The sequence below is a fragment of the Labeo rohita genome, chromosome 11 (assembly GCF_022985175.1).
Source record: "Labeo rohita strain BAU-BD-2019 chromosome 11, IGBB_LRoh.1.0, whole genome shotgun sequence".
NCBI lineage: Eukaryota > Metazoa > Chordata > Actinopteri > Cypriniformes > Cyprinidae > Labeo > Labeo rohita.
Window position 1 is genome coordinate 1,733,230 of NC_066879.1, and position 27,815 is coordinate 1,761,044.

The following is a 27,815-nucleotide window of genomic DNA, read 5'->3' on the forward strand; positions in this document are numbered from 1 at the left end:
TAACAACTCAGAACACCTTAATAACAACTTGGCCTCTACCCTAGTAACTGCATAGCAACACAGTAACAATCACGTATAACGCCTCAGCAACCGTATTACAAATCCCTGGCAACACCCAGAACACCCTAACAACTGCTTAGCAATGCATCTGCACAGGAACATCTTGCCAACCACCCAGAATACCCTAACAACACAGAAAACCTTAGCAACCATTTACAACCGAGAAAACCTTAGGGACCATATGACAACAGCCTGGGATTCTCAGAACACACATACCAGTTAGTTTTGCACAGACAAGCACACTTATACAAATTTGTGCAAATGATAGTGTAAAGCAACTCTATAGCTATACATTACAAAATCTATTGAAAAGAGTGACTGTGTGCGTGTGTGTGTGTGTGTGTGTGTGTGAGAGAGAGAGAGAGAGAGAGAGAGAGAGCATCAGACAGATTCGAGAGGAGAGTGGGAGAGACTGAGAGAGAGTAGGAGGAATGAAAATAAGAGTTTATATGCAAGTCAGCATCACAACTGGATGCACTGCATTTTATCAGCACAGACCTTTATGTCATGTAAAGCAAGGGGCATCAGGAGGTAAGGTCTTTTTTTGGTTTATTCATGTGTTTTATGTTCAGTGCCACTTCTCTAAATTTCACATAGAATTTTCTTTTATGAATGTTTATTTAAATTTGCCTTCGAATTTTCTTTTATGAATCCTTATTTAATTTGCAATAATGCAAATATATTTAACTGCAAGTAATGTTTTGAAACTACTATTGAAAACTATTTAAATAGGTCATTTTAGTTTTTCGTATTTTTCATTTCATAACACTTTTGCTTTCATAAGTCAGCCTACATTATTTAATTTGCATAGAACTGCACAGTTGTGTATTTAGCTGTAGAGAGAGCAAAATGGCATTAGCAGAGTCAGAACCTACTTTTAAAAAATATGCAAGGTAAATTGTGGTTATATTGTGGATCACTGAAAAAAAATGCATTACATTTTATAGATACTCTCGAGAAATGAGGATGATTTCAGTTCTTTATGCTCTAATTCATTTCACAAATATTTACTTTTTGAATTAAAGAAAAAATAAAATAAAATCTATCTGCTGTCATGCAGAAATGAGCAATCATTGTATTTGCCTATCACTTATTCAAATGGTGTTCTGTATGGCATTACTTGAAAAATGTATGTGTAGATTGAGGTCTGTAAATACTGTTTGACAGAATTAGTCATTTCATTTGAATAAACAGCTGGGGAGTTTGAATAGGTAAATACCTGCTCCCACAGTCCATTCCTCAGGTGATAAACTGTGATGAGCATAATGCTTTCTGACAGCGTGGGAATTGAAAACTTTCATAAGTCTAACACTGAATTTGGGTTTCAAAATCGAAAGAAATGTTGCAAACTGTATCTCATTAAGAAATGAGGTCAAACAAATGTCTGGTTGTTCTTAATTCATTTCATTCCAAAACAATCTGTGTTTGTAACCTTCCCCGCTTGCCATAGTTATTTCTTGACCCTCGTGACAGTCAAACACCCACTGTTATTATGGAAAATTTGTTGCCATAGAAACGCCCTGACAAGGGGGCAGACTGAAGTTTGTAGACTAAAAGCTGAAGTGAGGTAGGTCGTCTGGCACTGAATGCTGTTATTAGTGTACCATTAAGCTATCAAATGGTTAGCGAAGAGACACTTGGAAAGTATAGAGCACAGGGTTTCCATGGGGTTATGCTTGAACAAAAAGTTTAGTCAGTTAATGGAAATATACAAAAAACATTACGAAAGAGCCATAAAATGAAAAACCATATTTCTAATCAAAATTACACTACCTTCATAGTACCAGCCATTAAAAGTTATAGTTTTGCATGTAATGTAAACTGCTGTATTTCTGAGTAACACCGGATATTCTGTTTTATCCGGCAATTGATTAAATCATAAAAAGTTGCCGTTACATATTAGAATGGAGTCAGCAGTTTGGAGGGAGGCATTACAAAATAAGAGTCATGACCCGGTTTTTTCGACATAGAGGACCTTGAAAAATAGTTGGCCCTGACATGGCCCTGTCACAAATCCTCCGACGAGCCCATACTGGTGACATTATAATGCACTGACTGTTGAGGGCTTACATAGTGGCTGCAAGTGTACCATTTTGGAAAATTCTTTCACAGACAGATATAGCTAATGCATTTTGATATTACAATCTAATTTTTAAGTATGAAATAATGTTGACTGATGAGACCAGCAACTTGAATTAAGAAGTTAAATAGGGTCAATTTTGATTTGATGTTACATTTAAAGTCACTTGGGTTTGTTTCACTGGCTGATACGACAGTGGTCTTAGACTTTATACCGACACCTATTGGCATGTATGCAGCATTACACAAAATTATTTATTTTGTACAAATATTCTATTTGCGTTTGCAATTATGACCAGTATTTACTTATTCCACAATCAAATCTGTATTTTTAATGGTACCCAGTTACGTAGATGTTAAAGGTTTACTTAAAATAAAGAACAATGAAAAAAAATGAATGGGAAAAAAAAAAAAAAAAGTGCATCCTAGGATTTCTCATTGTAACACGGTTTGTAGAACGGGAGGAAGGAGCCGGGAACCCGCGAACATTTAAGCACTTTAATAATAAAATAAACAAACACAAAATAAAGTCCAGGCCTGGTGCTCTCTCGTCATGCACTGTCGTCGCTCCTCCTTTTGTCCTTCCTTAGCTCCTCCGTGGGACTCGAGACCGGTGAGTGGCGCAGGTGTCGCTCATTATCATTAAATTCCACCAGCCTAGTTCTGTTCCCACGGCTCTCGGCCCCGCCCACTCGTTACGCTCATATATTCAGTTTTGTTGAGTGTGGTCAACAAATGAGCAAACATGTTGATGGTCACAACAGAGACTACAAGTTTAGGTATACAATTGCAGTTGTTAGTGAAGATTGTGCTAAAATGTTGGAATGACAAAATACTGCACTAAAATAAAAATTCAGATGTTACAAAGTTACAGTTTTGATGTAATACTGGAAGCACTGATATAAAAATCTGATGATACATGTTACAAAAAAGTAACAATTGATGGTTACTTTTTGTATTTTATCTCAGTATTCCTATCAGAGTTGTATAAGTGTTTTTATGCATAATAACCATAGAATGTGATCAAACAGTTCAAAATATCTTAACTAAGATATATAACCATTTTTTATGACTGCAGAAATATGTTAATTCAGTACACACATTATCCCACCAGTCACAATTATGACGACCATTAAAAAAAAATCTCACACTTTTCAAAGCGTTACTAATGACACATCATTTGGATTTTTTCATGTCTGGGAAAATTTTGAGATTAAATGGGCTAAAGGTGGGTTTCACTACAAGCAGATCTATCAGCATGCACTAATTACTTTCTTTTTTCTTTTTCAGCAATTCTTAGAATTGGAAACCACCCAATACTTCCCCAGACTGATGCCACAAGTTTCCTTTGAATTCTAAATTATTTTCCCCATCACAACAACTCAAAGAGCTACTGCTACCTTATACGCTCAACTGAGCTCTAATCATCCAGCAAGTGTTAACAATGATTTCCGAAAACGTCTCCAACGGTCTCATTCTTCCCCCAAAGCAAATTTCCACCACAAGCAATGCAATGTTATTGACATTTCCCCACAACCACTAAACAAGTCATTTTAAACAAAGTGAAGAACATCACACATTTATGTCAAATGTGATACTGCGCAATCTTTGTTGTGCTCATGGCAAAAAATACGAGTTCCTCCTCAGTAGAAAAATGGGATTCAGTACCAAATGAACAATTGTCCGAACCCATTTTTAAAACCCCATCACCCTTTTGGAATCAAGATTTAATATTCAGAAGATCTAGACAAGTACGAGAATCCACACCTGATGTTGTCACAGATGGATTTAATTTGTATACTTACAGGTGTGATTTAGGCTCTGTTACGACGTCAAACCTCCCTTGCGTTATAGGAGCAAATCAGATCCATCCTTCACAGAGCCTGAACTCACCTAGCAGCAGATATCTACCACCTTCATCAAAATTACCTGTCGCTGACCCAAATACGCTGCACGGTATTGGAAGGGGTGCTTCATACTGGAGTTATCTAACTCCAGAAGTGGGACATGGACTTGTCAAAGGTTTTAGAAAGCTGCACAATCCACAAATCGACCCATTGTCAGCTTCATTTTATTATAGAGGGGTTGTCAGGGATTCTTTAAGAAGAGATATTCCTACTGAGGGAGTCAAAATGTGCATGCAAAAGGAGAGGCCGAGATATTGGTACCACGAACCGCAAAGTCAGAGAATATACTCCAAGAGAGACCATTATGTGAAAAACAACCCACTCCTGGGTTCACTTTTACATACAGATTGTAATAAAGAATATTTTAAGCACGATGTTGAGTACAGCCATCACCAGCCGCTCGATTTGAACCGTTGTTCTCACGCTATGCCTGATGAGTTAAAGTTGCAAAGTGAGAAGCAAAGAAGAGAAGAGCTCCCCCAGCTGGTTTGGAGCGAAGAAGCAGGAAAACACAGTCACCAAACGAACACTAGTACACACTCTACATCCTCCTCTTCTGCTCTGTTGTTTCTCCGTCGCTTTGCAGAAGGCTCTTTGGTGGAGCTCGAGGGTGGTCGACTGAAGCGGGTGGAGGATTTGAAGATGGAGGATTTGGAGCGGTGCGCTCAGTTACATCCTGAGTTGAGGCTGAAGCGTTTCACTGTGTTGAAGATGACTCCTTCACACACCCAAACGCTTTCATGTTTACATGTGGAGATTGAGCATGACCAATCACAGGTAAGCACTCACATGGACTCACAACTGACACAGTTGTCATTTTCAGGAGAACTGTTTTTTTTTTTTTAATATTTACATTTTCTCTACAGTTGTCACTGGAGGTGAGTGAAGGGCTGCCCTTTTTCGTTTGTGGACATGGCTGGTCCTCCTGTAACCCTCAACATACAAATCAAACCTGCAGACTACAATGCCGTCAGCTAAAGGTGGGTGACGTGTGCCTGGCACTAACGCATATGGCCGCCTCTTCAACACTGCCTGCTAATCAAAGCCTGGCTGAGGTGGGCGAAGATCACGTGGTCCCAAAGTGTCATGCCGAAAACAACCCCACACAGCAGAAAAAACATAAATCAAGAAAGAGACACTTCACAGCTCCTGAGCTCAGGGAAATTTCCAAGGTACATCACATCGAAAATTGATCAGCTAAATGCTATTTTTAATTGTGTATAAGTCTTTGTACATTGTAATTACCATATTTTAAAATGTAAAATAAATGTTTGTACATAATACCTCCAATGTTAACAAATCAGTTACACTACCGTTCAAAGGTTTAGGGTCAGTGAGTTTATTTTTAAAGTATTTTTTTAAAGAAAATATTTTACACATTTAATTGGTCAAAAGAGATACTTTTTATTTTTACATTGTTACAAATAAAATCTATTTCAAATATATCTATCTTTTACATGTTCTATTCATCAAAGAATCCTGCAAAAAAGTATCATGATTTCCACAAAAAGTATTAGTATACTTTTTTTCTCAACAGTGATTACAATAACAAAAGTTTCTTGAGCATCAATTCAGCATATGTCACCCTGGACCACAAAACCAGTCATAAGGGCCCACTTGAAAGTGAGATTTATGAATAAAGAAGCTTTCCGTTGATGCATGGTTTGTTAGGATAGGACAATATTTGGCAGAGATACAACTATTTGAGGGTGCAGAAAAATCTAAATATTGAGCAAATCACCTTGAAAGTTGTCCAAACTAAGTTCTTAGCAATGCATATTACTAATCAAACATTACATTTTTCCATATTTATGGTAGGAAATTTACAAAGTATCTTCATGGAACATGATCTTTACTTAATATCACAATGATTTTTGGCATAAAAGAAAAATCAATAATTTTGAACCATATAATGTATTTTTGGCTATTGCTACAAATATACCCATGCTACTTATGACTGGTTTTGTGCTCCAGGGTCACATATTAGAATGATTTCTTTTCAGAATCATATGATACTGAAGACTGGAGTAATGATGCTGAAAATGTAGCATTGCCATAACAAGAATGAATATACATTTAAAAAATATTATAATAAAAAACAATTGTAATTGTAATATTTCACAATATTACTGCATTTTTGGTCAAATCAATGCAGCATATGTGAGCATAAAAGCCTTCTTTTAAACATTAAAAAATCTTACAGACCCTAAAACATTTGAACAGTAGTTCATTACCACAGTACAACAACAAAATGCTTTATTACAATGGCTATTTTTTGTTCTGCAGTCTATAATTGTATGCACATACAATTGTATCAGGAACATCCTAAACACTCTGTACAATATCTGATATTAAACGTTTTGAAACTGGCTTTATGTCTGTTAACTGAGTGGAAATCTATATGCTATCATTTCCTGCTCAGGGGTGTAAATTAAATTTTATTTATTTATTTATTTGGTAACACTTTACAATATGGTTTTATTAGTTTATATGAACTACTATAGTTAATATATAACAGTAAAAATGAACAGTTACAGCATTTATTAATCTTATTAATATTAATCGCAGCATTTACTAATGCGTTATTAAAATCAAAAGTTGTTTGTTAACGTTAGTGCACCGTGAACTACTATGAACTAACATTTTTTTATCAACAAAGATAATAAATACTGTAATAAATACCTTGTTCATTGTTTTATGTTAGTTATTACATTAATTAATGTTAACAAATGGTGCCTTATTGTAGTATGATACAATTACTTATTTATTTTAATTAATGAATCATTCTATTAATAATTACTTATTTTATAAATATATTATTACACATTTCAAATACATTTAAAAAAATATGTTACTGTACAAAACAACCTCCTGCCTTCAACTAGCAAATCGTTTACAGTATGTTTTCATGCTACATTTACTTTCTGCATTACAGCATGCATACTGTATGCAACCCACAGGTGTTTATAACACCTGAGCAAAACTATTTGTTATCATTCCTATTCATCTTAATGACAGCTGCTTCGCTGGTACAAGACAAGTAGAGATCGAATTACACATGCAATATAGTGAGGGCATGTAACGTAGCATACTATTGTTTGAAAGATTTGCATAATGCATACTGTTTTACATCCTATTTCTGAACAAGAAAATCTAAAATGATTGTTTGATTAATAGGAAGGAGTCACTTTGTGATTTTTATTTTTTTTTTAACATTGAGCAACACTGAGAAAAACAATGTGTAAGTTTTTCAGTTCTCCAAACATCTGGTTTGAAAGACCATCTTTTCCATCACTGGACCGTCTCTTTAACTCACAGCTACAATGTTGTATTGTACCGACGTTATTGGGAACAGCTGCACGGGTCACATTTCCGTCTGCCAAAATCTTTCGCACCTGCTCCTCTTTAAATATTTTATTCATTTCATTTTATCATTTGATTTATTCCCAATGTTCAGATCATAACCAAATGCTCTCCCCTGATACCGCCCACCTGCTGGCTTGGCCGTTCTTCACAGGCGAGGACGGGCTGAGCGATGAGTCTGATGCTGCAGGTGGACACGTACTGCAACACTGACCCTTGAGACGAGTCATCAGACACACATAAACACACATTCACACTCTTCACAACAAAGGGTATTATTCACTAATGGTGCATGCACACATATTTGTGTGTAAACCCTGTTTATGAACATTTTCACACAGAAGTTGCCATAAGGTGTGTTTTTGTGTTTCAACATGTTGCCTCTTTTAGGATGATTTGGTGTTGTGCATGATCTGATCAGAAATGTATCCTCAGTGGACCCCAGAATTATCCCACCCAACTGCTATTTAGCTATTTAGTCTTATTTATTTTAGATTTTTAAAAACGCTGCATTATCCGTACAGTAAAATTGGTAGTTAAACATTCCCTTTTCTTTGTGTTTTTAGTTGGCAAGCTAACAGCCTAACCAACTAGCTTAGCATATCGATAAAAGCTCTTTTGATAGCTTGATTGAAAGGAGGATAAAATCTTGCACAACAGATTGTGTCGACAAATGAATGCACATACTCATATTTTGAGTCAGAATACATATCGGCAGAAATGTTGCTTCTGTGCATTTAGTGCAACTTGAATGCAGTATTAATAAATGAAGCCAAAAGTGATTGATAAACAAGATAAATGAAACACAGAACAGTGATCTTGACTTTTCTGAATCCCCTGAAAGGCCAAATCCACTGAATGAGTGATAACTGCTGAGAGAAAACACGTGTTCTTTCATGTATGTGATGAAACCAAAGTGATTCAAGGCAAAATTGAGTTGCATATTTTCTGCAGTTTAATCGAGTGCTGAACATCTGTGCAAGGGTTTGTGGAGTGTCCTGAAAGAGTGAAATTAAAAACCAATGGTTTGACTCATTTTGACTCACAAACACCCATAATTTGCATTTCTATTTCACATCTTGTGCAGAAATACAGTGAGGTCTAAAAGTCCGCAACCACATGGAAATTGTGTGATTCATCATCTAATTTAACCCTGGAAATAACCAGAATTTGAAACAAAGGCACATTATGCTGTAAAATGAAAAAGTTAAGATTCTAAATTCTTCAGCTGAAGCACACAAGATGCTTTGACTCATGCCTTTTTTACTTTCAACTTTCAACTCACATTGTTATGCTTATAGTTTTTAGTGGGGAAAAAAATTAAATAAGAAAAATCCACAATAGATGCATTTTCATTAGTGGCCTCTTACATACAAAAAACATGCTATCATATGAGTGTTTTTTGTAACGAAACCTCTATAAAGCAATGTGCTTAAATCCATTGCATTATTCCCGATCAGTCTGGTTAAATCTCTGAGGCCAGTTCTTTCTCTCTGTATCTGCTCATGTCCTCTTTGATATTCCAAACTTGGCTCTCTGTGCAGAAATTAAAGCCAGAACACCACACACTTGACTCAGCTGTGGTCAACCTCATACAATTCCAGGAGTTTTGAGTTTTAAATGAAAATGTATGCTTTGGATGTACACTCCTCTAACAGAGAAGTCCAGCTTTTGCTCCAGTAATGAGTCTCTTTCCTCTCTGGGCTTTTGATATTTAAAAGTATTTGCATCCCTTATTTTATCCAGGACAGACGTAGTGATTAGTGGCATCCGCATGCTCTGACGACCATGTTGCGGTACTTTTTCAGTATTACGTTGGAACTGTCATCAAAGTACAAAACGGAGATCCCGTGTAACTGAGTGGGAGCACAGCAGGGCTTCGGGACTGTTTCTGGGTTTATGAAATGGACCTAGAAAGAGCAGAGAAATACATGATTTGACATCATTTCATTATAACATTATAATTAAAACAAAGCCATCATTCGCAAATTGTTTTTGATTTGAGCTCTTTGTACATGAGTTGATCAAAAAATAGACTTGATTTGAACAAAAACAGACAATTAAAGGAGAAGTCCACTTCCAGAACAACAATTCACAAATAACTTACTGTCCTCAGTCGTGAAGAAATTATGGTTTTTGAGGAAAACTTTTCAGGATTTTTCCCCATATAATGGACTTCATTGGTGCCCTGATTTTGAACTTCCAAAATGCAGTTTAAATGCAGCTTCAAAGGGCTCTAAATGATCCCAGCCGAGGAAGAAGGGTCTTATCTAGCGAAATGATCTGTCATTTTTTTCAGAAAATAAAATTTTTAATTAAATTTAAATTTACTTTTTAAGCACAAAAGCTTGTGTAGCACAGGCTCTGGGATGCACGTCCATGATGCTACGAATTAGTGATGGGTCGTTCTTGAACAATTTGTTCATTTTGAACGAATCTTTAATGTGACTCGGGAACAACGAGTCATCTTGGGGAGTGATTCGTTCAGTGGCGCATGCGCAACATCCTATTAGGTTCTGTACTGGAATTAGTTCACCTGTTTCGAGTCTTCGGGTTTTTCAAGTTGTTCTTTCATCTTATGGGGCTGTCACGTGATGAATGAACGACTCAAACCCAAAAACTTGTCAGATAAGAGGTGAGGTGAGCTAATCATAGACTAAAGACCCAGGTAAACAATGAATGAATCTTTTCTGTTTCTTATAGCATTATAGTTTTGTCTTGTTTGTAGTGTGATCAACGTTTGTGTAAGCAATAGGTGTGTTAAGGAAGTAACACGTAAGATTTTAATTATATTTTGCTAAAATGAACGAAATGAACGAAATGACTCAAAAAAAGATTCGTTCATTTTGCTGAACGAGACTCCCCTTTACCGTCCGAGACGGTAAGATGATCCAAACTTCCCATCACTACTACAAATCACATCTAAGTTCATCGTCTGTTTACTCCGGCTCAAAAAGGCAGAGAATGGCGAAAAACTCCCATCTTATTTTTTCCTACAACTTCAGAATTGTCCGACATTGTTTTTGTTTGGAAACAGCGTTTGACCTACTTGCACTTTTTGCGCGTTCGCTTTGTAAACACTGGGTCTGTAGTTCCGTGTGATCTTTCGACATGAATCAATAGCACGTAGTGTTGTGATTGTACATCCCAGAGCCTGTGCTACAGGAGCTTTTGTGCTTAAAAAGTATACACGTTTATTTTCTGAAAAAAATGACCGATCGTTACGCTAGACAAGACCCTTCTTCCTCGGCTGGGATCGTTTAGAGCCCTTTGAAGCTGCATTTAAACTACATTTTGGAAGTTCAAAATCGGGGCACCAGTGAAGTCCATTATACGAAGAAAAATCCTGAAATGCTTTCCTCAAAAACCATAATTTCTTCACGACTGAAGACAGAAAGACATAAACATCTTGGATGACAAAGGGGTGAGTAAATTATTTGTGAATTGTTGTTCTGCAAGTGGACTTTTCCTTTAATTTTGAACTGTTTTGAACCTTTACTGCATGAACTAAACTATTCCTTTAAAGCAGAAAATGACTGTGGGACTCACCAAAGTCTGTACAATAGCATGGTTTGTGGCATTCATATAAGAGTTCAAGGGGAACACACATTCCCCCTCACAGTAGTATGCAGCGTAACCCTCTGGAGCAATGATCCAGTCCTGGAAACACAAGACAGATGAGAATGTTTAAAAGAGATAAAAGCATACAGTGAAAGAGGAATCTGAAACAGAAAGCTGATTACAGTACCTGCCATCCCAGATCTCTGAAGCTGACATAGAGCTCGTGCTTCTTGCAGCCCTGTTTGGGGTCTACGCTGGCACCCTCTGCACAGAACGGGAGAAAGATTAAATATGTAAACTGCATAAGCCTGAAAATTAAATTTGTGATAGTGAACTAGCACAAGGTAACATTTAATTGTTAAAAAGTCACCTGCGGCCTCAGCTGTCTTCAAAGCCACCTGGCTGGCTGCAACGCTGGGTTTGGGGTTTTTAGAACGGTGGTGACCCCTCTGTTTGTTTCCTGATGCTGAGCGGACACTACGGAGATGGATTCCCGACGCTTTCAAAAACGCTACCATAAATGGCTGCTTATTCTGAGGTCCACCACTGCCCACCAGACCCGCTTTCCTTGGGTTTATTCTTTCACCTGCAGAGGGCGACAGTGAGTTGCATGACATCTTTAATATTGTGCATGAGTTAGAATCATATACAGAAAATTCTGTGATCATTTCATTCCAATATTTGAATGATCTTTCTGTGTTGGTGTCCAGAACAACACTAGAGCCCTGTGACGTTTCCGTGTTCCACAGATAAAGGAAATGGAGTTACTCACCGTGTGCGGTTTCCAGAGAGAGCTGCAGTCCCAAGTTCTGACCTGGGTTTATAACCCAGTGGTTAGTGGTAACCGTGAGGTCAAATACCAGCCATCCTTCTTCTGCCGCCCATACCATTCGTGAGTCTAGCAGGTACAGCTCCCTACACAGGGTCGGAAGAGGTCATACATGAGTCAATAGCTTGTTACTACAAATGCAAAATGTTGACATGATTACTGAAACAGTAAAGAAAAGATTTTACATTTTCTGAATAAAATTAAAGCTCCAAATCCAATGCCACACTCTTTAGAATAAAAAGGTTCTTTATTGGCATTGATGGTTCCGTGAAGAACTTTGAACAGCCATGAAACCTTTCAAATGCAGAAAAGATTCTTTATAGTCTAAAAAGGTTCTTAAATGTTCTTCAAAATGGTTCTTTTAAGAACTGTTTACTGAAAGGTTCTTTGAGGAACCAAAAATGTGACCATGGACCACAAAAACAGTTATAAGGGTCAATTTTTTGAACTTTGAACTTGAGATTTATGCATAATCTGCTAATAAAGTTTTCCACTGATATATGGTTTGTTAGGATAGGACAATATTTGGCTGAGATACAACTATTTGAAAATCTGGAATCTGACGGTGCAAAAAAATCAAGATACTGAGAAAATCATCTTTAAAGTTGTCCAAATGAAGTTCTTAGCAATGCATATTACTAATCAAAAATTAAGTTTTGTTATATTTACGACAGGAAATTGACAAAATATCTTCATGGAACTTAAAAAATATCCTAATGATTTTTGGCATAAAAGAAAAATCGATCATTTTGACTCATACAATGCATTGTTGGCTATTGCTACAAATACACCCGTGCTACTTATGACTGGTTTTGTGGTCCAGGGTCACAAATGTTTTTTCTATGGCATCATTTTAAAAACACCCTTTTGGAATCTTTATTTTTAAGAGTGTAGAGTGTTGCTATGCAGCTGCTGGAAAGTTCTGGACTTATCGGTTCAAGTCTACATAATATTTTCCTGCATATTGATAGTAAAGGTAAGATCAGTTTCACATAATTCAATGGATAAAAGGTCTATTGTCTATTCTCAGCAATGTATAAAACACAGCCCACACAGAAATCACTTTCAATTAAAAAAAAAATCCCTCAATGAGACTTTTAGTTCGGTTTTAATGTATCACCTCATTCCCATAATGTAATTGAAATTTGAGCTACTATTAGCATTATTGTTTCTTTCATGAGGTTTTCCTTTCAGACAAGTTTACAAACTGCGGAAATGAGATGTGAAAATGCCATTTCATGCCAGGACTTGTTGTCCTTCTCAGATACAGATATCACACAAATAAGCTCTATTCCATGAGATAAGAACTTGAGGTCTGGCTGATACAGCCCATAAAATCAAAAACAACTGACGCGGCGCAGGCAACAACATGTTCCCAAAACAGCGTCAAAGTTATTAAATGTGATGTTTGAGATCAGATTGTCCTCTGGTGATGAAAACGGGCTTGTGGATGGCTCTCCAGAACAATGACTTGACTTACAGGTAGGATTTCAGACCTTGAGGGCAAGAGACTAGGCCTTTATGTTCCACCCGTCTAGTCGCCTTGCTGTCTGTGCGCATCGACGGGGCAAACCGTCTCTGCATGACAATAGGAGAGGTGCAGGAAGGATGATTCACAATGGGTGGTCTTCACAGGGAATGTGTGCATCGGGGGTGGATAATGCTTTAGTGTGTGCGTAATTGAGAACGAGCGACGGAGACCTCAAGAGAGACAGTCTGTCTGAGCATGTCTCACCTGGAGGACTTCTTCAGCTTCTCCGCTTTACGGACACAATCAGAAACTTTCCAAAGAGGTGTGATCAAGGACGAGGGAATGACGGGGAAATCATTTCGGGTGTTTCTCCAGATGTCTAGGGCGGAGAACCTCCCTTCCACTGAGGCCTTTGCATCTCAATAATTGACAGTAATGGTTTTGTAATGGCGGCTGCTCTCACTGCTTGTTAGCGGCCACACCGTAAATCAGGTTGAGGAATTCAGTGGGAGCCCTGGCACTAGACATGTACCGTTGGGCAGACAAATCAGTGCGTGTAGGTTCATCTCTCCCACATTTAGGCTTAAAAAGTGTGGGTGGTGGCATATGTTTCATTTCAGACATTTCACTGCGCTTTTTATTATGCCTGCAGGCCTTTGCATACTGCTCTGTTAAAAACCAACCAACTTGAACATACCAAAGTCGTGAATTCGCTTTACATATCTGAAATTTTACATCCTTGACTGACACAATAAATAACCAAACCATTAAACGCCAAGGGCAAACAGATGCACATCCAAATAAGCAGTGTGAAACACCATGTCTATTTTACTTGCAGAAGTAGAACAGAATATTGAGTGAAAGGATGAGACTTGATTTTATCACAAAAGAGGCTGCTAGGTACCACAGTGGACCAAGAAAAGGTTTGAGAAGGGATTTGCAAATTAGTTGCCAAAACGGAGCAATTATTTACAGTTTGGAATATCATGAACCATCATGCACAATTGAACAAGGAATGTTCTGTGCGATGTCAAGGACTGAATGGCCTAATATAATTATTTTACTAATGTGTTTTATAATGGCATACCTTTTGGGCTGCTGTTGGAGCACCTGGAACACACTGACACGGAAAGTCTCATTTTCGTAGCGCTCGTGTACAAAGTCCTTGTAGATACGGAGCTCCGCGGCGGTCACGGTTTCTCCCGCCGGTATGCGGGAGAGGTCGAAGCGTAACTCTCGGCGGTGCTGATGATAGAGACGGAGGTCTTCATCTGGATCCACTACAGAAAAAGGGGAGATGAATTTAATGAGCAGTGTATATTATATTAAAGGAGCTGTTCACTTCCAGAATGAAAATTTACAGATAATGTACCCACTTTTTCTTCAGTCGTAAAGAAATTATGTTTTTTGAGGAAAATTATGTTTTTGAGGATTTGACTTCTATGGTGCCCGAGAGTTTGAACTTCCAAAATGCAGTTTAAATGCAGCTTCAAAAGGCTCTAAACAATCCCAGCCATGGAAAAAGGGTCTTATCCAGTGAAACGATGGGTATGTCGAAAAACTCCCATCTCATTTTCTCCTCCAACTTTAAAATCATCTTACATCGCTGTTTTGCCTTTTTTGTAAAGGGCATTTGATCTTCTTTGCATGTTCACTTTGTAAACACTGGGTCAGTACTTCTGCAGGGATGTAGGACGATTTTGAAGTTGGAGGAGAAAATGAGATGGGAGTTTTTCAACAAACCCTAACTGTCATAAACAGGAATACACAAGTTTAGAGCCCTCTGAAGCTGCATTCAAACTGCATTTTGGAAGTTCAAACTTGTGGGCACCATAGAAGTCTATTATATGGAGAGAAATCCTGAAATGTTTTCCTCAAAAAACATAATTTTTTACAACTGAAGAAAGAAAGACATGAATATCTTAGATGGCAAGGGGGTGAGTACATTATCTTTAAATTTTTGTTCTGGAAGTGAACTACTCATTCATGATTTAAATATTAAAAAGTATTTATTCAACCAGCTACTTCATCAAAAATGTTTCCTATAATTAACTAGCCAGTTGAATAAAAGCCTTCTAATATTTGTTTGCCTTTTTTGAATTGTACTTTTTCCTGCCAAAGAAAGCCTTCTGAGTATACTGAATTTATTTATTTAAATGTGACCCTGTACCACAAAACCAGTCTTAAGCAGCATGAGTATATTTGTAGCAAAAGCCAAAAATACACTGTATGGCTCAAAATGATCAATTGCTCGTTTATGCCAAAAATCATTAGGATATTATGTAAAGATGTTTTGTAAATTTTCTACCATAAATATATCAAAACTTAAGTTTTGGTTAGTAATATGCATTGCCAAGAACTTCATTTGGACAACTTTAAAGGCGATTTTCTCAATATTTTGATTTTTTATTTATTTATTTTTTGCACCCTCAGATTCCAGATTTTCAAGTAGTTGTATCCCGTCCAAATATTGTCCTATCCAAACAAACCGTACAGATGATGTATATGACTGGTTTTGTGGTCCAGAGTCACAAATATAAATGTAACTGAGGTCTATGTTCTAATAATGTAAAATGAGTTTGTGGAGTTACTCCTCAATATTTTTTTCATGAGCTCATACCAATTGTAATTTTAGATGGAAAACTTCTGTAACATGTCCAGATCTGTGCTTGCACACTTGCATACAATATGTTTCTAGCCTTAGTATGTAACATTTCCTGCATCGGACACATATGTGTGAGTTGATTAAAAATTCATCTAACTTTGATTTGGTCTTACGAGCTTTTCTTTTGTCTTGGTTGACTTCACAGTACGGCTGCCAACCAATGAGCACACACACTGACACCACAGCATAAGTCACCGTACCAGACTTCATTCTGTCAGAAACGCTGTGGAGTCAAACTGAGCGCTTACGCTTGATTGCCTCACCCACATCACTGTGTCCAAAAAAGAAATGTTTGCTTCCATAAGCCGGTGATTGATCTGGGCGCTGGGTACCCTGAGGACCGAAGCTGGGGGAGAAACCACAGGCCCTGCACCCACCCACCATAGACTTCAATCACACACATGTGCCAACCACAAGAAAAGCTCTGTTAAAGGCCTGGCCCGGAAACCAACGGTGCCCCACATATACATATACGTAATGAATACACATGCACGTTCAGATGGTATATTGGCGACTCCTCGCAACGCTAACCTGAGAGACCTGTTAACTGTGGTAAAATAATCTAATTCCGGATAAGGACGAGGTCTTGAGTAGCATCTGGCTTGTCCCAAATATTCCAGACATGGTTGACCACATCTGGGAGAAGGTTGTCCCTATCCTGTTGAAAAGACCAGTATATCACCAGCATATGTTGGGATCACCACCAGTCTTCTCAAGAAGCTTTAACTGCACTATTACCAGCATTAAAGTTAGTCTTTTCATTTAGCATCTGAATTAGCATTAATCCACATCCATAAACAGCTAGAAAGACTAAAATAAGCATCTTAGTGAGTGCAGAGGAAAAAAAATCATTATGAAGTCTTGGCTAACACGGACTTAACCCCTTTGTTGATCCACCCAGCCCAAACCCAGCTGAGCCGATCCTCAGAATTTCCAATCTGATGGTGGCACGAGGAGAACATTTCCTGGAGTTTCATGCAGCTTTTACGACACTAACCAATCTGTCATTCTTGAGTATCACCCCTCCACCCATTCCAGAGTTTTCAAGTGACCTCCTGCAGGTATGCAGAGAATCTGTTATGATGAATCCTCTTCTTCTTATACACATCCTGTCTGTAAGTTCATGACATCAAGTCCTCGGGATGCATTTAAATCTTTTCCAAATTCTCACTATCTTGCGAGAGCGTGGTTATGGGGAAAGCACTCGGAAGGGAAGAACTCTAAGGCATGCACATACTCAAAATAGCGAGTCATTTGTTTGACCGCAATTAAACAGTGGAAAGGAAAACATGGGTATTTTATAAAGGCAATAATTGCTTGTAAGGTTTGGTGTGTTTATGTAAAAAGCCATATGATGCTAAGAGCAGATATGCACACCGCGCCATGTGCTGTGTTTTAACATTTAGCTCTTGATCTGCAGACAGGAAAGAGGCCAATACACTTGGCAGAACAAAAAGATTTAATTGCTATAATCTCTGTTAAGTAAAAACAATCATTACACTCCCATATGCAAGTGTAAGCCTTTTCTGCTTTGGGATATGCCTATCAATCCAGTAAGAGTTTTAATCAAATTAATTTCATGCTATGGCAATTAATCAGTTGCAAAATTTGCATATATCAAAATTAGCTTTAAAAAGCCCAGAAATGATTCAAAGATGATACAAATGTGTTTGTTTATATATAAATATATACTTTAGAAGTCATCAACAGACTGCTCTACTGTCTCCGTTCTAAGCTGAAACCTAAACATCAGACAATGACAAGTGTGTTTTCTGAGAGGCCTGGAAGACTAATTGGAGGTATAATCGGCTTTTGGTGCCAAAGCTAAAAATCTGAGGAAAGACCTGCTTACTTTCTTTAAAATCAGCTTATGAACATGAACAGGTGGATTTGTACACTGCTTGTTGCATGCTTCTATTGAATTTAGAGTTGGGGAGAATTTGGATGAACAATTCACATAATCGATTGCTATGCATTTTTGCTTAGTTATGATAATCTTGATCAAACTGATTAAGCGCAGCTGTGTGCTTCATGGCAAACACTTCGTTTAATTCAGTTTTTTTGTTTGTTTAAAACTCATGTCTGTCTAAATGTACAAGAACAAACATTGAAAGGTCTCGCAAATGATTCCGATAAGAACGGTTGTGGTGGATTTCTACATTTTCATTAGTAGGAGCATCAGTGTCTGTTTCTAACTTCCATGTGAAACATAATCATGGAAAATGAGAGTCATTTTTACCACAAGCTGCTCTATGAGGTCACAGCCAGGTTGATGGAAAACCACAACCTCTTTGCAAATAAAAACTAGAAAAGTGGCTAACTTTGATGATAGGATGACAAAGCATTGTTTAAAAATTTACAAGTAAAGACAGAAAAGCCTGAAAGTAAAAAGCTGAAGGTCATACAGACCTATTTACACCACATAAAAAAGGAAAAAGTTTGTCAAAACCAATTTAGATGACCTAAGAAAGCTTTGCCTGGAAGTTTAAAACAGTTTAAAGGTCAAATAAACATTGTGTAGTCTGATACTTGAACAGTTTGAAGTTTGAAGGTTATATAAACCTTTAGTAGATTGAAGAGAAATTTGAGGTTTGAAGGGATGCACGTCTTCCTGTTGGAGGCTGCTAAGGCGGTAGATAGATAGATAGATAGATAGATAGATAGATAGATAGATAGATAGATAGATAATTAGATCTGCCCTCTTGTAAAATGTGTAAAAATTCTGATGAAATTCCCAAAAATTCAGTGAAATCATGTGCTAAACACAGCATAATCTATAGCTGTCATTTTTGCTAAAGGGTATTGATGCTGTATGGACTTACAGCCCACTGGAATACTAAAGACAATAATAAAGACAGGACTTGGATTTAAGAAATCCTCAAGGAAGTCACTGACCAGATCATTCCATGATCATTCTGGACTAAATACACACTTGCGAGCACATTTGCATCATTAGTTTCGTACAGCTACATTCACGTCCAATGACCCATCTTCTAAATATTCAGCATCTTTTCGACCACACACATACACACACTTAACGCTCACTAAAAGGTCTAGTCTTTAAAGTAAGAGTGTTTGGATGATGTATGTGACCCTCCATGTCCACTGCCCTCAGCGCTCTTCAAAAATGCCTCCCTAAATCCTAGTCATGCGAAACAAAGCCCCATTAAACCCCATGTCTTAGAGCTTTGAGGGGATTCTGTGGAAATTGGATATGGGGCTGTTGCTGTTAGGCCTATGTTTAACTGTGTTAAACAAATCAATTTAGAAAAATGTATTTTAAAAATAAAATTAATTTCTGAAATGGCAGAAAAAGCGTTATTTGTGTTTAAAATGACTGACAGACAGCTGCTGTCCCAGATTTGGGCATACATTTTCTGAATGCATTGAAATAAAATATTTAAAATATGAATTCTGATAAATAACACATGATTTGTGATGATTGACCACAAAAGTCATAAGTAGCACGGTACATTTGTAGCAATAGTCAAAAATACATTGTATGGGTCGAAATTATTATTGTATGCCAAAAATTATTAGGATATTAAGTTAAGATCATGTTCCATGAAGATATTTTGTACATTTCCTACCGCAAATATATCAAAATGTAATTTTTGAATAGTAATATGCATTACTAAGAACTTCATTTGGACAACTTTAAAGGTGATTTTCTTAAGATTTTTTGCACTCTCAGATTCCAGATTTTCAAAATAGTTGTATCTTGTTCAAATATTGTCCTATCCTAACAAAATCTATGGATAGCTTATTTATTTATAAATCTCAATTTAAAATTGACCCTTATGACTGGTTTTGTGGTCCAGGGTCTCATTTATATACTTATATTTATTATAGTTCAATATATAAAATTACAATTACTTTTTGAACAAAGGTAAGTCCAGAGGAAACAACAATTGTTTGTCCAAAGAAAAAAAAAAAAAACAGCTGGTTTGTTATCACCAACAAATCAAAATTCTCAGGAATCCACCACAGTCACAATGGTTTATGATAAGAACAGTGAATGATGACATCCACCAAGAATCTTCTAAGGTGCTCTTTGATAAACTGATTAAATTACATCAATTTACAACAATCTGATTCTTACAGAAATCGTACAGAATTCATGTTTGGTTGGTGCCAAATCACGAAATCCCATTAACAATCCTTTAGGATTTTTAAATTATGTTTTAAAACTGTATATGATAAGACACTCACCCAGATTGACAAAGCTCATCACCATGTCGGCATCATTGAGAAAGCGACTGTCCTGTTGGGTCATCACCGGGGGTTCCGGGGTCGTGTACACCGGTTTATAAGAGTACACGAACCCGCTGCGCTGATCTCCGTCCTCCAGGATGGCGTTATACAGATCCAGCATGTACATGGGAGCTGCGGTGTGTCTTTCGTGCAGGAGCGGACGGGGCCGGTGCGGCAGCCCGAGGATGGAGAGGATCTCCCGCTGCATCTCCCTGCGCTCCTGGCTCTTCAGCCGCCGCTGGATGAAGCTGGACTGAATGTCATTATCCAGAGTGAAGTTGGCTTGCATTGCGTCCGCGAGCACGCTGCAACCACACGCCACTATTAAAGCTGAGATCAGCTGCACTGGAATCATATTCAATTTCTTATTCTTCAAAATAAAGAATGAAGAATAACTCCTCAGTTGAATGTAACTTGAAGTCTTGCTACTTCATTTAAGTATAGGCTATCATAAAGTTGAGTTGCTTTAAGTACACGAAAAGTGTTTAATAATCCAATCCAGAGATAAATCCAGCATGATCTGTGATGTTGCACTGATGATGTCGCGCTGCTGCTGATGTCTACACTCTTTAAATAGCCCGCTGAAGCTCGTGGGTGGGGCGCGGGCGCATGGGCTGTCTTTTAGTAAACAACAGCATAGTTTACTGGATATTAAAATTATTTTCTAATTAGTACATGCATATTTGTATACCACGAAAATTAACCATGCGTTTGTTATAACAAAAGTGCAAAGTGCTTTTACTAAAAGCATGGTTATTTTGTGGTTACTATATTTTACCATGTTTGTTTTTATAATAGGGATTAGTTTTAGGAATCAGTTTTACCTCTTGGATAGCTCAGTGATGCAAACTGCAACTAAATAGGCTAAATACATAAGTAAGAAGACTTTGCCTCTGGCCATGTGACTTTTTGCGCCACATAAAAAGTTTGCATTTTTATTTACAGTTGACTGTGTAAAAAGCATTGGGTTGTGTTTTAGTAAACAATAGTGTAAACTGTTGAGAACACATGCTAATTAGTAAAGACACTTTTGTATATGTCATTACATTTAGGGATCAGTTTTAACATTTGGATAGATCAGGGATGCTGACGATTTTTATAAACTTATTTATTTATTAATTTAAACATCCATTTATGTTTGTTAGCTTCCAATTGTTCAATATGTGACCCATGACCACAAAACCAGTCATAACGGTCAACTGAGATGTATATATCACCTGAAAGCTGAATAAATAACCTTTCAATTGATGTATGGTTTGTTAGGATAGGACAATATTTCGCTGAGATACAGCTATATAATCTAGAATCTGAGGGTACAAAAAAAAATCTAAATATTGAGAAAATCTCCTTTAAAGTTGTCCAAATGAAGTTCTTAGCAATGCATATTACTAATCAAAAATTAAGTTTTGATATATTTATGGTAGGAAATTTACAAAACATCTTAACGGAACATGATATATATCCTAATGATTTTTGGCATAAAAGAAAAAAGCGATCATTTTGACCCATACAGTGTATTGTTGGCTATTGCTACAAATACTGTTCTACTTAAGACTGGTTTTGTGGTCCAGTATCACATATAGTAATTGCATTACTTTTTTAAAAAAGTGACTTTTTAAAGAAAATAAACAAACTTCATTATTTACACATTTTAAGTAAGAATACTTTGGCTCTGCTAATGTGACTTTTTAAACCACCTAGATAAATTACAGTTTGTATTTGCATTTGCAGTTGACAACTCTATATAAAATACACACTGAAAACTGTATGTTGGTCATAAATGTGACTAGTGGTATTAAATGGGTTATTAATACTGTGAGCTTTAGTTCATGTGGGAAACTTTGCAAGAAAACTAACCAGGGCAACCACAGCTTTTTTCAAAATAGTCGCAGTTATTATTATAATTATTATTATTACTATAAAATTAAGTCACAATCTTGTAGCCACAACAGTTATAAAATATAAAAATTGTTTAAAATATTGTTTACACGCTGTGGCATTAGTTTATCGCTATCACTTGTACAAACTCAGTAACAGAATTCTGCTTTATTTTCTCGAGGTTAATAATTGTAGCCTCATCCGTCAGAGCACAATTACCGCCTGACCTGATCAACGCAAACCCCAGCACATCCTTGACCTGTAGCCCAGCACGGGTTAACGTGCCGCACTCTTTGTCTGCCTTAATCTCTGTCCGATTAGGAAACAAACATCAGGCGAGTCATGACAGGCCTCTGAAAGACAACAGAATGACAGCTCGAGCACGGCGACCTGCCATGTTGCTGACCACCTGCTGTGGTTAGAGCCCCTTTTCCCTGTGCCACTAGCAGCCTGGAGACACCAGTCTGACAAGCAGCACCACCCTCCTGCTGAGCTTACAGTCTGCGTGCACTCGCCAGCCTGAGCCAAAAGGTCAAACGAGTCCCACACCCTGGTTAGCTCATATGTACTGCCCATGCTGAAAGGCACCAGTGATCTCACTAGCAACTCTCTTTGTCCTACAATTAGTCTTTCCCAGACACTTTTCTTCTGCAGACCCAGGCTGTCCGTGGGCAGGGGGCGACAACCTGGAAGCTGTCCCAGGTCTTGTGATGAGGGTGGCCCATAAGGTTAGGCTACCCAGAAGAGAACAGACCAACCCATAAAAATTGCTGCAGACATCCATGATTGTTTGACTGTAAAGAACACGTCCTTCTCCTTTTGAAGCTGCCTCTCCTTTTTTTTTTGAGATCATAGCGTGTACTTAAATTAGCAAGATCTGCCATGTGTTTTTTTTTTTTAAATGTAAACTGTTAGGAAATAATTATATTTGGATTCATCATGAGAATAACAAGACATCAACTTTAATTAACATTATTTTATCTTGTAAAGCCTCACATATGAAACAATATTCAGAAAAAGCACATTCCTGAAATAGAACTGTTTTAGATAAAACATTTGAAAAAAATCTAGAACAGTATCATATTTGATACATCAATCTTTAATGGCTTATATGGGAGGATATGGAGCTCAAGGAGGGAAAAAAAACACCTCAATTTTATTTACAGACTCTGATGAAAAACATGCAGTTTGGTTGCTAACATTCATGTGATATTTATGAGTATTAGGGTATGGCAGACTATTTACATCAAATGCATATGAATATCAGCTGTCGCTCTATATCTCTCAATAATATGTCTTTGTAATATGATATTCAGATGCTTAGTTTTATGATCAAAGCTGTGTAGTTTTTATTCTGGGGCCAAAACATATATAATGCAAGCAATGCAATACAATGGCGACTGAGAGATTAACAAAGAATGTTTCTTAAAAGCCTGATGTATCATTTTTAATACTAACATTGTAGCATATTTTTTCTAAAAAAAAACTAAGTAAACCTAAGTTGCTTCAGTCCAGTAAATGATCATCTTAAAATATAATAAACAATATATAAGTTAATCCTAAATTTACTTCATAAAAATCAGTAAAGACCAGTGCACAATGACATTTTTTTTTTAAATTACACTTAAAAGACTTAAAAATTAAAAATATACCTAAATATGTAGATTGAAGAAGCAACATTTTGATCATGTTGATTATTTAGAGGCTTATATGCGTATCAAATACAATATGAACCAGGTTATTGCCTTTTTGTAACATGTTTTCAGTACTTAAAAATTACAAATAAACAAAATGGTGAAATCACACCTAGCAAAAACATGCATTTTCTTGTTATTTTCTTGTGTTCCTCACATTCTACCTCTTAACCCTATGGAATTTAAAAGACCTCTCACCTTGTTTAAACAGGCCAGAAATCAGGCAACATTAAGCTAATCCCCCAAACATGTGAACAAGCCACTCAAACAAAGCTTTGGGCAGGTGGGATCTCTCAAACTAAATCATTTGGAATAGCCATTCAATCTGCAGATTTGGATTAATCACTTCTGGTTGCATTTCTCTCATTCACAAATCACTTTGGATAAACACACCAGCTTTAGTATAAAGTGTAATCGCATTTATTTTTTATTTTTTTGCGGCATTAAAAAAACAAAAAGTTTAGCAAGTCTAAAAGCGGCACTTCACACGTTTTGAAGGGATGTTTTGCACCAGAGACACTTTTGGGGGAAGGGGTCTTTTTAATATCAGCTGTTGATGGGAGATAATCCCACGACTGATAATTCACGACTTGAGTTTCTTTGTGCTAAAACAAAGAGCTGGGAGGCGCCCTTATGTGCTGACAATACATTCAGCAGCGCTATGTATGTACTCGACTTACAAAACACAAGGCATGTGCTAATGTAATCACTCAAATAGGCGCTAATTGCCCTTGGTGAGCGTGCAAGTTTGTGCGTCTCCAAATGTGACCCAGATCTGCCCCCGCACACCTGTCCATGAATAATATGACAAAAACTAATAATAATATTAGGGATGCCACTGTTTTGAATCGGGCGTAATGTTTTGCCATTTTTAAGATGACTAATGCAAAGAAATATGTATTGTACAGCTATTAATTATGAATAATATGAGTGAAATAGCCTATCATAAAGGCGTTATAAGAGAAAATGGGCTCTTTGCAAACGATGTTTGCTGTATTTTCTATTATTAAGTCGAATCGTGTGCTATCTCTTTGTTTAAAAACCAAACAAATTGCGATTTTATGTGAATCGTATTTTGTTTGACAGTTTTAATGTTATTAATGCAACTATATACAACGTTTCTGTGTTTCTGTGGCAATGAAAAAACCACCTTTGTTATGAAAAGTGAATAACTCCACAAAATAAAGTTCACATACGCTGGTTCACAACTCTTGAAATATTTTACACACCACAACTCGTTAAATACAGAGGGGGCGCTGTATTAAAAAGAGGTAATTTCATATTTAACCTTTACTGCCACCTTTCGGACAAATTATGGAAAAACAAAGAGACATTGAATAGTCAACCTTCACGGTTGCAGCTTCTCAGTTTTAAACTGTATTATTTGAAATAATTCAGGTAGTACATGTCAAAGTCAATGTACAGTGTACAAACAAAATTGCTTATTGGTAACACTTTACAATGTTTAACTATTAAAATCACAAAAAGATTTGTTTGTTTGTTTATCGTAACCTAAATTTTTCAGAATGTAACTGATGGTTATGGAAAATATTCTTAGCGATATAAACATTTTCGGCATGTTATTTATGCTGTAGACTAAATAAATAACAACAATGACATATTGCTAAATGAGAACCAAAGGAATGTGTAATGCAATTATATAACGGTATAAAAAAGCATGTATAATGCAATTTCCCACCGTATAACTTAAAAAAAAAAAAAAAAATTCACATGCATCAACAAGAACGAACAAACAAAGGGAAAAAAAGAAAAAGAAAAGGGGTTAATAAGCATCAGTTATACAGAAAATATATACTTTATATATTTTACAGTTCCACAGGATATTACAATGAAATTTTAATACAGAAAATATGCTTTGCAAGTAAGCACCATTAAAAGTTATTTATTTATTTATTTTTTGTATGAAAAAACGGCTTTATACGGCTTTATACTATTTTTAGATTTTGATATCAGATCTACATACATTTTAATCTCCGTCAAGCACTATAAAAAATGATAGTCCCTTTAAAACTTGCATTTATAAATGTGGAAATTTACATAGAAATAAAATCGAATGTATATAGTATAATACAATATTATTACTGTAGAGCAGAGGTTAGAACTTGGAGCCCTTCGTGACGTCATCGCAACAAACCCTCACTGCGCCTGCGTGTCAACTATAAAACCGGGGATCACGTGTTCTTTCTTCCCAGTTTTGTCTTCCTTGGTCAGGGTAAGCAATGCTCGCTTTGCAAATTTATTTTTAAACTATTAGAAATATTTTCTTCAAGCATGTTCTATTAATGTTTCAGCAAAACAGGCTGCGTAGTGTGCTGTAATTGTAAGGATAAAAAGTAAAACTAAGGTTTTAGTGTAGTTATGCTCTGACCACGTGGCCCGTTTTCGGTACACGCGGGAAGGTCTAAATGGACAATGAAAATTTGACTGGTTTAGTATTATATTAAACTGTTTAGCGCATGTAATGTTAATAAAATGAAGAGGAAAAAAAACACTTTGTTCATGTTAGTCCATAGTTTCAACGTTGTATTAAGTTACTTCGTAGTATTACTTCTATTTGCCTAATTGATTTTGCTGTTTGTATTTCATTCTTTAATTATTTTGTTTTACAGTATGTGGGCTGTTGGACCATGGAGTTTTGCTCTATTCTATACTCCGATTTTGGTGAGTTCAGATTTGCACTACAGTTTCCTTTCAATCTTGTGGTAGCAATGATGACTAATTTTTTTCCCCAGCAGATCGACTCTGTTGACCTTTTATAACAAAAATAAGCCAAATGATCTGAGCAACCATATAGGTGCCATGAAATCTGTTAGTCATTAGTTTGACAGTAACTGACCTTTATTACGTCTGTCCCCACAGATCATACCGGAGCCAAATGGATGATCTTAAATTCATCAGACTTTGTTTCATAAGTCTTTCATGCTCTAAAGCAGGTAAGGCTGAACATGTTCTTGGTACATTTGTTTGCATTTACCTGGTGCATATGATGACTAATTTTTTTCCCCAGCAGATCGACTCTGTTGACCTTTTATAACGAAAATAAGCCAAATGATCTGAGCAACCATATAGATGCCACAATGTCTGATAGTCGCTTGTTTGATGGTAACTGACCTTTACCGCTCCTATCTCTACAGATCATACTGGAGCCAAATGGATGATCTTACATTCATCAGACTTTGTTTCATAAGTCTTTCATGCTCTAAAGCAGGTAAGGCTGAACATGTTCTTGGTATATTAGGTTGCATTTACCTGGTGCATATGATGACATATTTTTTTCCCCGGCAGATCGATAGTGTTGACGTTTTCTTTAAACTTAAAGCCAATTTATCTGAAGCACTATCATAGCTGCTTGGCATACAAAGTGATGCTTTTCTTGTTCTCAAGTTCTTTTTATGTCTTCCCAAACAGGACCAATTCTGTAACTTAAAATGACCAGGGAACTTCACACGATGAGCGACCCTTGATGAACGGCCACATGTGAAGGTTTGTGTGGTGTTTGTCATTGTGTATATTCTTTCACTTACTGATTTAAGTAATAAATCGAGTGATCTAATGATTCTTGTACATTTTCTAGGAGTTTGAGAGATTTATGTCCCTGAAGGCCCTTCAGTGCAAACCCCATGTGGAGAAGAGGACAAAGTACATGATGGTTCAGCATGGAGAAAACACTCTTGACACTAAAGTGTTGTTTGTTTGGGTTTTTTTTTTTTTTTTTTTTTTTTTTTGACTTTCTGTTTGACTACTGTTCAGTTCACATTTCTCTGAATGCTGTCACTAACCCTAGGAATTACTGCTTGTATTTAATTATATTTAAACAGAATAAACAAGTCTTGCAGCTGGCACTTACTCTTTTTACATTCACAATAAAACTATTAAACCATGAGCTGACTTTCTGCATTTGTGAAAAATGGTTCTCAGCATCTTGAATTAATCAGTGACCTTGAGATGTAGTATATAATTAAAATAAGAGAAACTAACAGTTGAGTGATTACAGGTGGTTAGTAAAGGTTTTACAGCTAATCAAACTGAGCAC

The 27,815-nt window shown here is 36.7% G+C and overlaps 2 protein-coding genes, 1 long non-coding RNA gene and 3 other non-coding genes across 6 annotated transcripts; 5 read left to right on the forward strand and 1 right to left on the reverse strand.

Annotated features, from left to right (window-relative positions):
- Positions 1 to 500: 500 nt before the first annotated feature.
- On the forward strand, positions 501 to 6,409 carry LOC127172815 (uncharacterized). Its single transcript, XM_051122219.1, has 3 exons — positions 501 to 591; positions 3,430 to 4,823; positions 4,913 to 6,409. Exons 2-3 carry the CDS (start codon positions 3,759 to 3,761, stop codon positions 5,237 to 5,239), a joined length of 1,392 nt encoding a protein of 463 aa, XP_050978176.1. The 5' UTR covers positions 501 to 591; positions 3,430 to 3,758; the 3' UTR covers positions 5,240 to 6,409.
- A 1,647-nt stretch (positions 6,410 to 8,056) lies between these two features.
- Positions 8,057 to 20,714, reverse strand: bmp7a (bone morphogenetic protein 7a). The gene is made up of 7 exons (XM_051122873.1): positions 20,148 to 20,714; positions 14,358 to 14,550; positions 11,743 to 11,885; positions 11,341 to 11,556; positions 11,158 to 11,234; positions 10,959 to 11,069; positions 8,057 to 9,319 (listed from the first exon to the last, which is right to left on the reverse strand). Exons 1-7 carry the CDS (start codon positions 20,542 to 20,544, stop codon positions 9,170 to 9,172), a joined length of 1,287 nt encoding a protein of 428 aa, XP_050978830.1. The 5' UTR covers positions 20,545 to 20,714; the 3' UTR covers positions 8,057 to 9,169.
- A 5,221-nt stretch (positions 20,715 to 25,935) lies between these two features.
- On the forward strand, positions 25,936 to 27,808 carry LOC127172725 (uncharacterized). Its single transcript, XR_007828663.1, has 6 exons — positions 25,936 to 25,994; positions 26,392 to 26,443; positions 26,642 to 26,715; positions 26,917 to 26,990; positions 27,191 to 27,265; positions 27,357 to 27,808. It is a non-coding gene; the product is annotated as an uncharacterized LOC127172725 (long non-coding RNA).
- LOC127173563 (small nucleolar SNORD12/SNORD106) lies at positions 26,481 to 26,573 on the forward strand. The gene has a single exon (XR_007828782.1). It is a non-coding gene; the product is annotated as a small nucleolar SNORD12/SNORD106 (small nucleolar RNA).
- On the forward strand, positions 26,756 to 26,848 carry LOC127173565 (small nucleolar SNORD12/SNORD106). Its single transcript, XR_007828784.1, has one exon. It is a non-coding gene; the product is annotated as a small nucleolar SNORD12/SNORD106 (small nucleolar RNA).
- On the forward strand, positions 27,031 to 27,123 carry LOC127173564 (small nucleolar SNORD12/SNORD106). The gene has a single exon (XR_007828783.1). It is a non-coding gene; the product is annotated as a small nucleolar SNORD12/SNORD106 (small nucleolar RNA).
- Positions 27,809 to 27,815: the final 7 nt, after the last annotated feature.

Excerpts from the sequence above, each read along its gene's own strand:
- LOC127172815 (XM_051122219.1), top strand. The coding sequence starts at position 3,759 with ATGGCAAAAAATACGAGTTCCTCCTCAGTAGAAAAATGGGATTCAGTA. Across the intron at positions 4,824-4,912 it reads TTGAGCATGACCAATCACAG|TTGTCACTGGAGGTGAGTGA; the intron begins GTAAGCACTCAC and ends TTTTCTCTACAG.
- bmp7a (XM_051122873.1), bottom strand. The coding sequence starts at position 20,544 with ATGATTCCAGTGCAGCTGATCTCAGCTTTAATAGTGGCGTGTGGTTGC. Across the intron at positions 11,235-11,340 it reads GAAGACAGCTGAGGCCGCAG|AGGGTGCCAGCGTAGACCCC; the intron begins GTGACTTTTTAA and ends CGTTCTGTGCAG. Across the intron at positions 11,070-11,157 it reads TCAGAGATCTGGGATGGCAG|GACTGGATCATTGCTCCAGA; the intron begins GTACTGTAATCA and ends TTGTGTTTCCAG.